Here is a 16039-nt window from a genome sequence, read left to right on the forward strand (position 1 = left end):
ACGTGATGCCAAACCTGAGCGGTCTATTCGGCATTTCGTTGGGCCTATCTGTACCACGCTGCATGGTGTCGTGGTAGTAAAGATCATCTCGCCATGGACGTCGGGAGTGAAGTTGTTCATCATTGCAGCCTACTGCGCATAGTTTGAGTAGTAACGCGACGTCCTGTGGCTGTACGAAAAGCGTTATTTAACGTGGTGGCGTTGCTGTCAAGGTTCCTCCGAGCCATAATCCGTAGGTAGCGGTCATCCACTGCAGTTGTAGCCCTTGGGCGGCCTGAGCGAGGCATGTCATCGACAGTTCATGTTTTTCTGTATCTACCCCATGTCAGAACAACATCGCTTTGGTTCATTCCGAGACGCCTGGATACTTTCCTTGTTGAGAGCCCTTCCTGGCACAAAGTAACAATCAAAACGCGATCGAACCGCGGTATTGACCGTCTAGTCATAGTTGAACTACAGACAACACGAACCGTGTACTTTATTCCTGGTGGAATGACTGGAACTGATCGGCTGTCGGGCCCCATCTGTCTAATAGGCGCTGCTCATGCATGGTTGTTCACATCTTTGGGCGGGTTTAGTGACATCTCTGAACAGTGAAAAGGACTGTGTCTGTGATACAAAATCCACAGCCAAAATCTATCTTCAGCAGTTCTGGGAACCTGTGTGATGCAAAACGTTTTTTGATGTGTGTTTGGGAATACTGTGTCGCGAGTACAGTTAGTAGCAATGAAGGAATAAATTAAAACGCCCTGCCTAATGCTGCAGTTTTGCCGCATGAACAGCTAAAATGTAGAAAGCAATCAACTTTTTTTTTCTCCCCTCATCATTTTGTGGGGTTGTCAGCGAGTAAACGTTACCTACAGGTTTGAAATTATGTTTAAAATTTGTTGCGAATCACTAAGTGCTCTCATTCTCAAATGCTGGATGGATAACTTCTGGGTTCGCGCAACGTGAGGAACATGTATTGTTCAGCCTCACACCCAACGTTTTTGATGGGCAGGTGGTTCTTATCCTCACAGAGATTATTTTCAGACAATAGGTGATATGTGTACCAAGAGTGGCTGAAATCGGTCCAATAAATTAGCAGAAGATGTAAAATATACATACATACATTTTTAAAATATGTATGGATTTGTTTCACTCAAATACGCTACATTTTCTCTTATTCGCTTTATTTCCACTGGCAGCTGCACTAGCTCTGTTAGACTGGGCATTTGTTGAAAAAAACGTACTCCACTTGCTACAGAGAAACGTAAGCTACCTTTTGCCGCCAGAGCAATCCTGATACGTGCTCTGAATTGGAATGGACAATTTTTCCACCCAAGCTCGTGGACGCTCGAATCGCGCAATTTAAAACAAACTTCAGCTGCATCCTAGCGGAGGAAAATACATCTACATTTATACTCCGCAAGCCACCCAACGGTGTGTGGCGGAGGGCACTTTACGTGCCACTGTCATTACCTCCCTTTCCTGTTCCAGTAGCGTATGGTTCGCGGGAAGAACGACTGCCGGAAAGCCTCCGCGCGCGCTCGAATCTCTCTAATTTTACATTCGTGATCTCCTCGGGAGGTTTAAGTAGGGGGAAGCAATATATTCGATACCTCATCCAGAAACGCACCCTCTCGAAACCTGGACAGCAAGCTACACCGCGATACAGAGCGCCTCTCTTGCAGCGTCTGCCACTTGAGTTTGCTAAACATCGCCGTAACGCTATCACCAAATAACCCTGTGACGAAACGCGCCGCTCTTCTTTGGATCTTCTCTATCTCCTCCGTCAACCCAACCTGGTACGGATCCCACACTGATGAGCAATACTCAAGTATAGGTCGAACGAGTGTTTTGTAAGCCACCTCCTTTGTTGATGGACTACATTTTCTAAGGACTCTCCCAATGAATCTCAACCTGGTTCCCGCCTTACCAACAATTAATTTTAAATGATCATTCGACTTCAAATCGTTCCGCACGCATACTCCCAGATATTTTACAGAAGTAACTGCTACCAGTGTTTGTTCCGCTGTCATATAATCATACAATAAAGGACCCTTCTTTCTATGTATTCGCAATACATTACATTTGTCTATGTTAAGGGTCAGTTGCCACTCCCTGCACCAAGTGCCTATCCGCTGCAGATCTTCCTGCATTTCGCTGCAATTTTCTAATGCTGCAACTTCTCTGTATACTACAGCCGCATGGAACTTTCGACACTATATACGCATGTTACTCTGTAAACTAACGACAGATGGGACCGCGGCAAGTGCGTTATTCATTTTCGATCGTCGGTTCGGAAGGGAGGCAAAATTAGATGTTAGCGTCCCGTCGAATCAGCTTTCGATTGGGATCTGCCCCCTCTTCCACTGAGCCACTCATATTTGTACTTGTCAGGATCAACAAGCTTGTGACCAGTGACACTACTCTTCTTTCTTTACGTTCGGAACAGAAGCAGATCCCGTATGTTTGAAAAGAAGTTCTGTTTGAATCGTACAAGCGTATCGTAACTATGTGTCGTAGAAAAACTGGAGACTTTGGAGCAATAAATCGAAGCATACTATCTATTACCTAACGTTTCTCCCCATGCATTATTACTTCCAGACAGCTGGTCGCTATGAATGATTCTAAAAATTATTGCACGGAAGGCAAATCTCATTGGAAAAAACTTCGGGATGTTGCTTACAGCCCGCCGGGGTGGCCGAGCGGTTCTAGGCGCTGCAGTCTGGAACCGCACTACCGTTACGGTCGCAGGTTCGAACCCTACCTCGGGCAAGGATGTGTGTGATGTCCTTAGGTTAGTTAGGTTTAAGTAGTTCTGATGACCTCAGAAGTTAAGTTCCATAGTGCTCAGAGCCATGTAACCATGTATGTAGCTTACAAAAGCTAGCTTCGATCAATATTGGAATATTGCTTCTCAGTTTGGGATCCGTATCACGTAGGATTGTTAGAGAAAACAGAGATGATACAAAGAAGAGCAGTGCGCTTCGTTACAGGTTCATTCAAAGCGCGAAAGCCTCACAGTGATGCTCAGCGGACTGTAGTGGCAGACACTTTACGAAAGGCGTTGCGCATACGGTGTGGTCTACTGTTCCGAAAACGTTCGTTCCTTGTAGATAAAACCACTATATTGCTTCCTCATTCGTATATCTCTCAAAAAAGCTATATATGTAAAATTATAGGTATTGGAGTTGCACAGAGGTTTGCCGACAATCGTTCTTCCCGCGAATCATTCGTGATTGGAACAGTGAAAGAGGGATGGTGATAGCGGTGCTAAAAGTACGCTCCATCACAAACCATAAGTTTGCTTGTGGAGCAGAAATGTAAAATTAAGTTATACATCTTGTTAGGTGCATAGTTTTACAATATTTTCACTTTGAGCAAGTTGCGAATCTTTTGACACGATCTGACGAGATATTACCAGTAATCTTTATCGTGTAACAGTAGCTCATCAATAACTCTGTCAGCTATGGAAATGATATCTAAAATTACCCGTTACGATATTAATATATCACATGAAGAATAACTGCCCTAATTTGCTGCCCTGGAATTACCTCTTAGTTTGTGTATGACTCTTCATCCAGGATAATGTGCTGCATTCTGCCTATTAAGAAGCTTTTAATACTATCAAACTGGGATTGGTATCATATCAGCAAAAGCTCACCGGACAATGTATTAAGCACCGGCCGCGGTGGCCGAGCGGTTCTAGGCGCTTCAGTCCGGAACCGCGCGACTGCTACGGTCGCAGGTTCGAATCCTGCCTCGGGCATGGATGTGTGTGATGTCCTTAGGTTTAAGTAGTTCTAAGTTCTAGGGGACTGATGACCTCAGATGTTAAGTCCCATAGTGCTCAGAGCCATTTGAACCATTTGAATGTATTAAGCACTTCCTGAAAAGAGCTGACCGGCCGTTCTAGGTCGCTGCAGAAGGTGTAGAACCGGTGCCAGCCGGGAAATGCATGGCAGCGCTGTGTATGTGCCAGTCGCTTGTATGGAATCAGCGCAGTAATATGGATCGACGTGGGTACGTGACGAAATGATAGAAAAGGATCTGTCGGTTCGGGCTTGTTCATGACCACTGCGAAAGAAATTGCCCAGGTTGTTGGTGGACTAATGCGAACTCTTCAGCGAGTATACAAGGAATGGTATACTGCTCGTGTCCATCTTAACACGGAGCAACAACAATGCTTTCCTCAGATGACAGATAAATGCTTCCATCCATGAGGCAGACAACCATTCACAATTGCCGCTTATACATTGTGTAAAGCCTTGTGGGAAGTCGTGGTCGCAACTTAATTTACTGACGCGTTTCTGTACATCATCATCAGAACATAGCTGTGCTAAAAAGAAGAAGGAAATACAGTATAAAATGCCAGCCGTTGCATCAGTACTTACAAGATGGCGTTGGCAACTAATGATGATATATGGTTTGTGGAGCACTCAACTGTGTGGTTATCAGCACCCATACAAATTCCCAATCTTTTCACTGTCTAGTCTCGCCACTTTCCCCGGACGATGATGAAATGATAAGGACAACGCAAACATGATGAAATCGTTTGTCACAACACTTAGTCACCAGGTGGCGAAAATCTCCGAGCCGGCCGGGAATCGAACCCAGGACCCTGTGGTCTAGAGGCAGCAACGCTAGCCACTACACCACGAGCTGGGGATGTGGGCAACTAACACAGCGCATAAATGACTATCGCAAAATGTAATCAACAAGAGATTATACACTGAAGCGATTGTGCACTTCTTTCTTTCACTGGTGCCATGTCCCGCGCTGACGCAGGGTCGGCATTGTTAGGAACGGATTTGGGAAGGTTAGTGGAAAGGGGTGGCCGGATGCCCTTCCTGCCGTCACCCCGAACCCCCAGGGACGGAATTAGTGTAACCCTGCTGTCTGCGTCGAGTGTAATTAATGGAATAGTGCGAGCGTGTTCAGATGTCTGCGAGTCATGTAACTGAGACGGAACGTGGGGACCAGCCCGGTATTTACCTAGCGGGGTGTGGAAAACCGCCTAAAAACCAGATCCAGACTGGCCAGCACACCGACCGACGACGGTAATCCGTCGGGCTGATTCGATCCGGGGCCGGTGCGCCTACCCGAGTCCAGGAAGCAGCGCATTAGCGCGCTCGGCTAACCTGGCGGGTTTGAATCGATTATGTACTGTACAATGTGAAAACAGTGGGGAAACATACAGGCACAGTATTTAAAAATTCATGTAATATACAGAATAAAAATTAATTATGTAACAAAATACACAGATTTCATGTGGATTGCTAGTTGCTACAGTTATTAAAAAAGGAGCAGTATCGCCAGTTCGAGTCGACAATAAACATTGCGTTATTCTGTAGTGACAGAGGATTTTACGTTTGTTAATCGTTACGAGAGCGTGGTGTAATGTAATGCCTCCGATTTCTTTATGTGAAAACTCTTAAAGCTTTATAAATCAAACAAACGTTATTAACCTTTTACATTTTTATTCTTCATGTCTAGATATTTGCAGCCCACTGCGCTGGAGGGCACCGAATTGTAGCGTGTAACATGCTGGCGTACAACGTCACCATGTCAGTGTGTAAGAAACAGCGTGCTGTAATCGAATTCCGATTTCTATGAGTTCGTCCACACATGGAGTACACTCTCCTTCAGCATGACAGTCCCAGACCATACGAGCTCTGCAACATCTGTAACAATTCGCTGTGATCGATCACCCTCCGTACAGTCTCAACTTCAATGAAACAACAAGTTTACTGTTACCAGTCACCGTTACTGCCTAGTGGAGCAAGACACTATTCCAGAACATGGTTTAGGACTACTTTTGACAAAAAATGAAACTGATATCTAATGGTAAACATAAATTAAATAAATTAGAGTACCTCCAGTGGTCACAGGTTCCTTTCGCTGTCGTAACACATCACATGTATGCTGTCACATTTGTAAACAAATATGGCGTCTGGAATCTGCTGGGTGGAAGGTTCGTATAGCAGAAGAGAAGACATAATCGCAAAGTGCAAAGAATATACATCGTAACAACATTATTACAGAATAATTGTTTAAAGCATTTGGAGGTGTTTGTTTTGAGGTGTCGAATATATATGTGTGTAATTCAGGTGGTATATAAATCCAATTTTGACAAGTTAAAACAGCTAAACATTCGTACTCGTTTATACAATCAGGTGAAATGTTAAAATGGCTTAAACTTCATACTTGTTAATAACAAGCAGCTGAAATGTTACAGACTTGAAGTACAATAATCATATTGGCTACAGCAGTAAAATCATACATAGATGACACTATTTGATTGGGATTAATAAACAGATGTGAGAGGCTGGAGGAAGGAGGAGAGGAAGAGAGAGAGAAAGTGAGGGAGGGGAGAGAGAGAGAGAGAGAGAGATAGAGAGAGAGAGGGTCGAAAGAGTGATTGTATAAGAGCAAACATTTACATGGCAAGGAGTATTAAGATTACATGTTACATATATTAGCTGCCAAAAGGTTGGGGTAATACATTGGTTAATGCTATAAAATATGCAGATATAGATACAATTTGTGCCAGTAGTTGATGTACATACAGTTCCAAGCTGACAAGGGGTACTAGCTGTTGGTGTGATGAATTATCTGTAAATGAGGTCAATCTCTTGTACTCTTGGTGGCTGTCAATATTTATGGTAAATATCAAGACGTGTGTGTGTGTGTGTGTGGGTGGGTGTCTGTGCATTTTCGACACCTCCAAATGCTTTAAACAATTATTCTGTAATAATGTTGTCACGATGTATATTCTTTGCACTTTGCGATTATGTCTTCTCTTCTGCTAGACGAACCTTGCACTCAGCAGATTCCAGACGCCATATTTTTTTACAAATGTGACAGTATACATGTGATGTGTTACGACAGCGAAAGGAACCTGTGACCACTGGAGGTACTCTAGTTTACTTATTTTATGTATAACATTAGATATCAGTTTAATGTTTTGTCAAAAGTAATCCTAAACCATGTTCTGAAATAGTGCCTTGTTTCTCCACTAGGCAGTAACGGTGACTGGTAACAGTAAACTTGTTGTTTCATTTAATGTCAATAACAGTCACGGTAAAGCCTAACCTAAAAATGTTCGCATTTAAAGTCTCAACTTCGTTCTATTCGATTTTTATCTGCTTTTCATTTGTTAACATAACCTCCAACATGAACGAGATTGTCCATTTCAGTATTGCTGCTGACCATGTGTTCTCTTGATTGTTATCTTTATGGGTATACTGTGAACACTTCCATCTTTTAAGAAGACAACAACCATCTTCATAGGGCTGCATGCTTGGTTTGATGAATACTCAAGCACCTTGTCATATCTCGACTGATCCGTTGAATTACCCAATCTTAATCCCACATAAAATGTCTGGGGCTATTAGGAAGAGCAGGTGAAACTTTAGGTCTCGGTAGTGCTGCGTAGCATACCTCTAAGATGCTACAGGTCCAGTACCTGGTGACCTACATAGAGGGATAGATCTCTTTAAGATCACACAACTTAAAGAGAAACATTTTCGCACATTTCGCGTAATGCCTTATTAAATGAAAATTACTATGGGTGGCTCAGTTAGACATGAAAGTGTAGATGCGACACCTCAGATGGATTTACACTGTTGGAAAAAATCGCAACAACAAAGAAATAATTAATGTAGAATAACGAAATTTCAGGAATACAATTACCTGGGTAATGTATTCAAGTGATTAACACTGCAAGATCACAAGTTAATCTAAACGTGAGATAAGTCATTGCAAATGTGAAATGCAGATACATTAATAATCAGTGTAACAGTCACAATGTTGAATGCAAGCATGCAGACGGGAATGCATTGTGTTGTACAGGTGCCGGGTGTCAGTTTGTGGGATGGAGTTTCATGCCTGTTGCACTTGGTCGGTCAGTACATGGACGTTTAATGCTGTTAGTGGATCACGCTGGAGCTGTCGTCCAATGACATCCCACGCGTGTTCGACTGGAGACAATTCTCCTGACTGAGCAGGCCAAGGTAACAGGTCAGTTACTCTGTGGAGCATGTTGTGTTACAAAAGCACTAAGCGGCCGAGCATTATTCTGTTGGAAAACAACCCCTGGAAAGCTGTTCACAAACGTCAACACAACAGATCGAATCAACAGGCTGAGGTACAGTTTTGTAGTCAGGGTGTATGGGATACCGACGAGAGAGCTCCTGCTGCCATATGAAATCGCACTCCAGACGGTAACTCCAGATGTAGCTCCAGTATGTCTAGCATGCAGACAGGTTAGCTGCAGGCCCTCAACTGCCTTCCTTCTCAGCAAAGCACGGCCATCACTGGCACCAGCTTTCATTGGAAAACACAACAGACCTCCACCCTGTCCGCCAATGAGCTCTCGCTAGACACCACTGAAGTTGCAAATGGCGGTGGTTTGCGGCAGTGGAAGGCACGCTACATGGCATCTGGCAGGGCACTGTCCTTGAAGTAGCCGATTTGCAACAATTCTTTGTGACACTGAGATGCCAACTGGTACTCAGATTACTGCTGCAGCTGCAGTAAGATGTGCCAGAGCCTCTGCCGAACACAATGATCTTTCCTCTCTGTAGCGCCACGTGGCCATGCGGAGCCCGCTGTTCTTCCGACTGTACATTCTCATGACCACCACAGTCAGTACAGTGCTGTACTGTGGCTACATTCCAGCCAAATCTTTGTGCAATATCGCAGAAGGTGCATCGAGCTTCTCGCAGACCTATTACACTACTTTGTTCAGATGCAGTGAACTGTTGCTAATGGCGTCTTTCTCACCTTAAAGGCATTCTTGACTACCAGCAAACTTATCATGTTAAATCCCAAAGCTACACTACTGGCCATTAAAATTGCTACACCAACAATAAATGCAGATGATAAACGGGTATACATTGGACAAATATATTATACTATAACTGACATGTGATTACATTTTCACGCAATTTGGGTGCATAGATCCTGAGAAATCAGTACCCAGAACAATCACCTCTGGCTGTAATAACGGCCTTGATACGCCTGGGCATTGAGTCAAACAGAGCTCGGATGGCGTGTACAGGTAAAGCTGCCCGTGCAGCTTCAACACGATACCACAGTTCATCAGGAGTAGTGACTGGCGTATTGTGACGAGCCAGTTGCTCGGCCACCATTGACCAGACGTTTTCAATTGGTGAGAGATCTGGAGAATGTGCTGGCCAGGGCAGCAGTCGAACATTTTCCGTATCCAGAAAGTCCCGTACCGGACCTGCAACATGCGGTCGTGCATTATCCTGCTGAAATGTAGGGTTTCGCAGGGATCGAATGAAGGGTAGAGCCACGGGTCGTAACACATCTGAAATGTAACATCCACTGTTCAAAGTGCCGTCAGTGCGAACAAGAGGTGACCAAGACGTGTAACCAATGGCACCACATACCATCACGCCGGGTGATACGCCAGTATGAAGATGACGAATAGACGCTTTCAGTGTGCGTTCACCGTGATGTCGCCAAACACGAATGCGACCATCATGCGACCACAACCTGGATTCATCAGAAAAAATGACGTTTTGCCATTCGTGGAGCCAGGTTCGTCGTTGAATACACCATCGCAGGCGCTCCTGTCTGTGATGCAGCGTCAAGAATAGCCGCAGCCATGGTCTCCGAGCTGATAGTCCATGCTACTGCAAACGTCGTCGAACTGTTCGTGCAGATGGTTGTTGTCTTCCAAACATCCCCATCTGTTGACTCAGGGATCTAGGCTGGTTCAAATGGTTCAAATGGCTCTGAGCACTATGGGACTCAACATCTTAGGTCATAAGTCCCCTAGAACTTAGAACTACTTAAACCTAACTAACCTAAGGACATCACACACATCCATGCCCGAGGCAGGATTCGAACCTGCGACCGTAGCAGTCCCGCGGTTCCGGACTGCAGCGCCAGAACCGCACGGCCACCGCGGCCGGCAGGGATCTAGGCGTGGCCGCACGATCCGTTACAGCCATGCGGATAAGATGCCTGTCATCTCGACTGCTAGTGAGACGAGGCCGTTGGGATCCAGCACGGTGTTCTGTATTACCCTCCTGAACCCACCGATTCCATATTCTGCTGCTAACAGTCATTGGATCTCGACCAACGCGAGCAGCAATGTCGCTATACGATAAACCGAAATCGCGATAGGCTACAATCCGACCTTTATCAAAGTCGGAAACGTGATGGTACGCATTTCTCCTCCTTACACGAGGCATCACAACAACGTTTCACCAGGCAACGCCGGTCAACTGCTGTTTGTGTATGAGAAATCGGTTGGAAACTTTCCTCATGTCGGCACGTTGTAGGTGTCGCCATCGAAGCCAACCTACAACTCTGCTCTGAAAAGCTAATCATTTGCATATCACAGCATCTTCTTCCTGTCGGTTAAATTTCGCGTCTGTAGCACGTCGTCTTCGTGGTGTAGCAATTTTAATTGCCAGTAGTGTAACTAATACTCACGACCGTTACAGTTTGTATTTAAAGCAAATCTGTTTTGCATCCTCAAAGCTGCGCTACCAAGGTCAGTCTTAAGTGACTAGCATGAAACGTGTCGAAGTAGAAACAGGCCTGCCAACTTTCGTTTTGTCGCACAGCTCCTTCTTGATGTTGAGATTTTGTTTCTATCAGTGTATATTCTTCAGCATTCCTCAAGCAAACGTACTCTTTGATGATCTGCATCAAGTCTTGTTTTGGACTTCTCTACAGCAAGTGTGTTCTGACTTTTAGCATCCAAAAACGGGCTGTCTGTGCTTGCGTAGAAATCTTTCCAGCCAACAGCAGCAGACCTTGTGAGTTGTGGACAATAATTATTTTATAAACACGCTCAAAATTCTCCTTCTCTCACGGATTTCGTCATGGTTAACCAACATGGTGTTCCGTGGGAATTAAATATCCAACCCTGACCAACCAGAAGCTTTGCACATAGGCACACAAGGGAAATCTTGCCTTCTACCAAAATAATTACTATGAGCCAATCATAGATCCTTTTACTGAGATTGAAGCAATCATTCCTGCATGGCATGACTGCAACCAATGGTAGTCCCATGATCTCAAGCTCTGCGTTTATTCCTGGGTTTCAGACCTATCTTGGCAAAAACGATTCCTTCTAGCATCTCGCACAATGCAGTTTTATGGACCGCAGACCACCCTATACGTACTTCCTGTGTGGACACAGGAAATTTCAACTTTTCTGCTCCATAGCTGCTAAGGGGCGGCTTATAGTGTCGAATAAGTTGATGACGCTCCGTTTCTTCTAACTTAACGTCCTTAGCGAAAGCGAGCTACAGAAAGCCCCACAGGCTGCAGAAATTAACAGGTCTTCCTCACCATAATAAAAAGCAAAGGAGTAGAAGAAGTAGTTAGCAACACGATCATTGGCAGCAGACAATGTTGCCTGCAGTCTTTATACACCGTTAATCGAACGACTATGCTGACTATTGGTATGTACATATTATGGAAATTGCTTCCATGATAGTGTGCGCCTAAAATGTCATGTAAGAAAATGAAGTAATCAACATCTCCACAGTTTGGTAGCTCTTTGGTCCTAGTCATCAACGAGTGGCTCCAGCTGGGTATGCCATACCTCAAGAAACTTGTCGTGTTTCTTCTTCGCTGAATTGAGGCCATTGTCATGGCTAGAGGCTGTGCTACATGGTATTAGACTGATGTCTGATTTTTGTCTGGTGTGTTTACGTTTCCCTAGATGGCATTTATGGAGTGCTAGGTTAAAATATTTTGAAAAGTCTAGAAATGCCAAATTCACAGGTTGTCTTTATCCATGACTTAGAGAATATCGGATGTGAACTGTGTTAAGGTGTGTCGATGTGTCTCAAATTGCAGGTGTCTTTGAAATTATGCTAGTTGCCACGGAGGATGCTTTTTTCATGTAGGCCGTTTTGATTAGACACAGGATATGTTGAAGAATTCTGTTGCAAATAGATGTAAGTGATACAGGATAGCAGCATTACATACATGTTAACTATTGTGCTACTGGGCACGTAATAGATGTTAATGTGTTGCTGTCTTTGCTGTTGCAGCATTCATTGTGCAGTATTCCTTCCTGGCGGCGTTCTTCTGGCTCAACGTCATGTGTCTGGACATTTCCTGGGCATTCAGGTGAGTAAAGACGATCTAAACGAACTGTACTCCTCACCTATGGCTTATTGAATTTCGTTCGAGATCCGTGGAACTTTTAGATGCTAACCAAACGCTGTTAATATGGTTGAAGGAATATTCCGCGGACACTTCAGGATATTTCGGATATACTTAGGATTTCTTTGCAGTTAAACACTACAATTACATACCCACAATTCTCTTTCGTTAAAAAATGACAACGATTAGTTTAGCAGACGTTTTGTGTAAGGAAAAAAATCCTTAGAAAGAAATAATAGCATTCTAGAAGTGCTTAAGTGTTCATTTTCTCCTTATGTAAGAAGACAAACGTCACGCTAGTTCGAAGACTGACCTTGCAACTGGTCACGCATGAAATGTGGAACCCAGCATAATTCAAAAGGCGTACTACGTTTCTCAAGGGCCTGTTTGAGCAAAATTGCCTCTAATTGCAAACGCCGTTTGTCTTTCAAATTTTTCCTGAACACTGCTGATAAAATGAAGTCCAAGCCTCTAGGACGACAGTACCTTTTTGGGAGTTTTAATGAGTTGCTTCGCACTTCATACTGGGCACATTCCTAGATTCAACTATAATAATACGGCTGTAGATACTTCCGGTCTCGTTCTGCAGTTGAGAACTTCCAGGATATAGGTTTTTTCTGGACAGAATTTGTTGTTAATTTTATTTTTGTAAAGTGCAGTTTAAGCTCGTTCACTTACCAAAAGACAAAACAGTATTAGAACTTTCTTGATGACTTTTGTTTTATGGGAATCGGGCGTGGTCCAGGGCATGTTGCTGTGTCTTACATTTCGTCTCCTAATGCTAGTGACAGCTTGAGAGGTTATAAAGACTAAAATAGTGGTTTCATACTAAAGGTAGCTCAACAACTCACACTGTTGATGTACATCTGTAAAACGGTCGGTTCATGGCACACACTGCGGTGTTGTATGACTCATGATGAGTGTTAGAACAACTCATTTGCGCATGCCAGCTAGCGGGAACGTCAGGATCTAACAGCATTAAGCGTGAATAAAACTTGTAGATATACTGCTTGCAGCGCTGCGTTAAACATTTCTATAAGTTATTTACCATTTTCTCTGTTAACAGTTACTTTTCCAAAAGCAAATGTATTTCGAGTTAAAAACATTAAAATGCTATCATGATCTATCCACTAACCAATGTAATCTCATGTTAAAGGTTAACATAGTGAGACAGTTATTACAGTTATAAGTCGTGTGTATATCTTAACGCAGCGTCGCTCAGGGCGAACACATACCCAGACTATATTCATATAGTATTTAAAACTGAGACACTTATCAAATTGCAACAAGGCCTTAGGAAACTTCTAATCGCTGATACACGCCACAATATGAAGAAAGGGAAAAAGCTATCACTTACTACATTTTTGCCGTTCATGCAGTAAAACTGCGGCATCACACATGACATTTTAATTTATTGCTTCTTTAATGCTACTCTATTCGTAATCCATTGAACAGACAGTATGCACGTATACCACTTAATGTACCTGCAAAAGTGTATCATTTTACGACACATAGTTCGGGAGGTACGACGTCAAAAAACTTTGATGAGGGGAAAACCAACTTGTCCTTAAAATGGAGCGCAAATAACCCACTTTATATTCATCCAGTGTTTGATAATGAAAACACTCAAAGACTTCCAACAAACTTTAAACATAATTTCAAACTTTTAGTTAACTTTTTCTCGCTTCCATGTTTAACATCAACTATAAGGAGAGTTCAAAGAGTTGCCATTTGAGGGCGTTGCTGCAGCGTATATACACTACTGGCCATTAAAATTGCTACACTAAGAGGAAATGCAGATGATAAAAAAAATGGTTCAAATGGCTCTGAGCACTATGGGACTCAACTGCTGAGGTCATTAGTCCCCTAGAACTTAGAACTAGTTCAACCTAACTAACCTAAGGACACCACAAACATCCATGCCCGAGGCAGGATTCGAACCTGCGACCGTAGCGGTCTTGCGGTTCCAGACTGCAGCGCCTTTAACCGCACGGCCACTGCGGCCGACAGCAGATGATAAACGGGTATTCATTGGACAAATATATTATACTAGATATCTGATTAGATTTGCACGCAATTTGGGTGCATAGAACCTGAGAAATCAGTACCCAGAACAATCACCTCTGGCTGTAATAACGGCCTTGATACGCCTGGGCATTGAGTCAAACAGAGCTTGGATGGCGTGTACAGGTAAAGCTGCCCGTGCACCTTCAACACGATACCCCAGTTCATCAAGAGTAGTGACTGGCGTATTGTGACGAGCCAGTTTCTTGGCCACCATTGACCAGACGATTTCAATTGGTGAGAGATCTGAAGAATGTGCTGGCCAGGGCAAAAGTCGAACATTTTCTTTATCTAGAAAGGCCCGTACGGGACCTGCAACATGCGGTCGTGCATTATCCTGCTAAAATGTAGGGTATCGCAGGGATCGAATGAAGGGTAGAGCCACGGGTCGTGACACATCTGAAATGTAACGTCGACTGTTCAAAGTGCCGTCAGTGGGAACAAGAGGTGACCGAGACGTGTAACCAATGGCACCCCATACCATCACGCCGGGTGATACGCCAGTATGGCGAAGACGAATACATGCTTCCAATCTGCGTTCACTGCGATGTCGCCAAACATGGATGCGACCATCATGATGCTGTAAACAGAACCTGGATTCATCGGAAAAAATGACGTTTTGCCATTCGTGGAGCCAGGTTCGTCGTTGAGTACACCATCGCAGGCGCTCCTGTCTGTGATGCAGCGTCAAGGGTAACCGCAGCCATGGTCTCCGAGCTGATACTCCATGCTGCTGCAAGCGTCGTCGAACTGTTCGTGCAGATGGTTGTTGTCTTGCAAACGTCCCCATCTGTTGACTCAGGGACTGAGACGTGGTTGCACGATCCGTTACAGCCATGCGGATAAGATGCCTGTCATCTCGACTGCTAGTGATACGAGGCCGTTGGGATCCAGCACGGCGTTCCGTATTACCCTCCTGAACCCACCGATTCCATATTCTGCTAACAGTCATTGGATCTCGACCAACGCGAACAGCAATGTCGCTATACGATAAACCGCAATCGCGATAGGCTACAATCCGATCTTTATCAAAGTCGGAAACGTGATGGTACGCATTTCTCCTCCTTACACGAGGCATCACAACAACGTTTCACCAGGCAACGCCGGTCAACTGCTGTTCGTATATGAAAAATCGGTTGGAAACTTTGCTCATGTCAGCACGTTGTAGGTGTCGTCACCGGCGCCAACCTTGTGTGAATGCTCTGAAAAGCTAATCATTTGCATATCACAGCATCTTCTTCCTGTCGGTTAAATTTCGCGTCTGTAGCATGCCGTTGTCGTGGTGTAGCAATTTTAATGGCCAGTAGTGTACAATGCAGCCCGACTCCGATGCAGATATATAAGCACCGACATGTAGGGTGGCCATCGGACGGCAACCTTCTGATCGTCCCTCATATTTAATATCATTTGTAAAGTAATCAAAGTCTAAAGCTGTTTTACGTATGGGAGCTCGGTTCTTTATAGAATCTGGGGTTTCCTGGCATAAGGCAAGAAAGGAGTGATGCCAATTGCACCCAAATCATCCCCTATTTTGATAGTCGCAGTATTCGGTGTTCAGAATGGATAAGATAAACATTTACACGTGGTTTCAAGGTAACACATTGTAACAGGAAGAATATTAAGCCCCAGTCGTAGGACTCTACGTGTTCTTTCAGCTCCCCCTTCCCCCCGTCCTTCACCGCCAACCCCCCCCCCCTCCCCTTCTGTCTGTCTGTCTGTCTGTCTCTCTCTCTTTGTTTCTTTCTTTTTTGTTTCAGAAGCACAAACACAAACACACACACACACACACAGGTAGGTAGCCAGCCAGGATACGTGCCGTCTCCTA

The 16039-nt window shown here is 44.2% G+C and overlaps 1 protein-coding gene across 2 annotated transcripts in view; it reads left to right on the forward strand.

Moving 5' to 3' along the window:
- Positions 1 to 16039, forward strand: part of LOC126203285 (probable G-protein coupled receptor Mth-like 1) — a 361675-nt gene that overhangs the window by 234875 nt on the left and 110761 nt on the right. For both annotated transcript variants that reach the window (XM_049937542.1, XM_049937543.1), the window contains exon 6: positions 12036 to 12114. In XM_049937542.1, the coding sequence (XP_049793499.1) occupies positions 12036 to 12114 (79 nt within the window). The remainder of the gene's footprint in view (positions 1 to 12035; positions 12115 to 16039) is intronic.

The sequence above is a fragment of the Schistocerca nitens genome, chromosome 9 (genome assembly GCF_023898315.1).
Source record: "Schistocerca nitens isolate TAMUIC-IGC-003100 chromosome 9, iqSchNite1.1, whole genome shotgun sequence".
NCBI lineage: Eukaryota > Metazoa > Arthropoda > Insecta > Orthoptera > Acrididae > Schistocerca > Schistocerca nitens.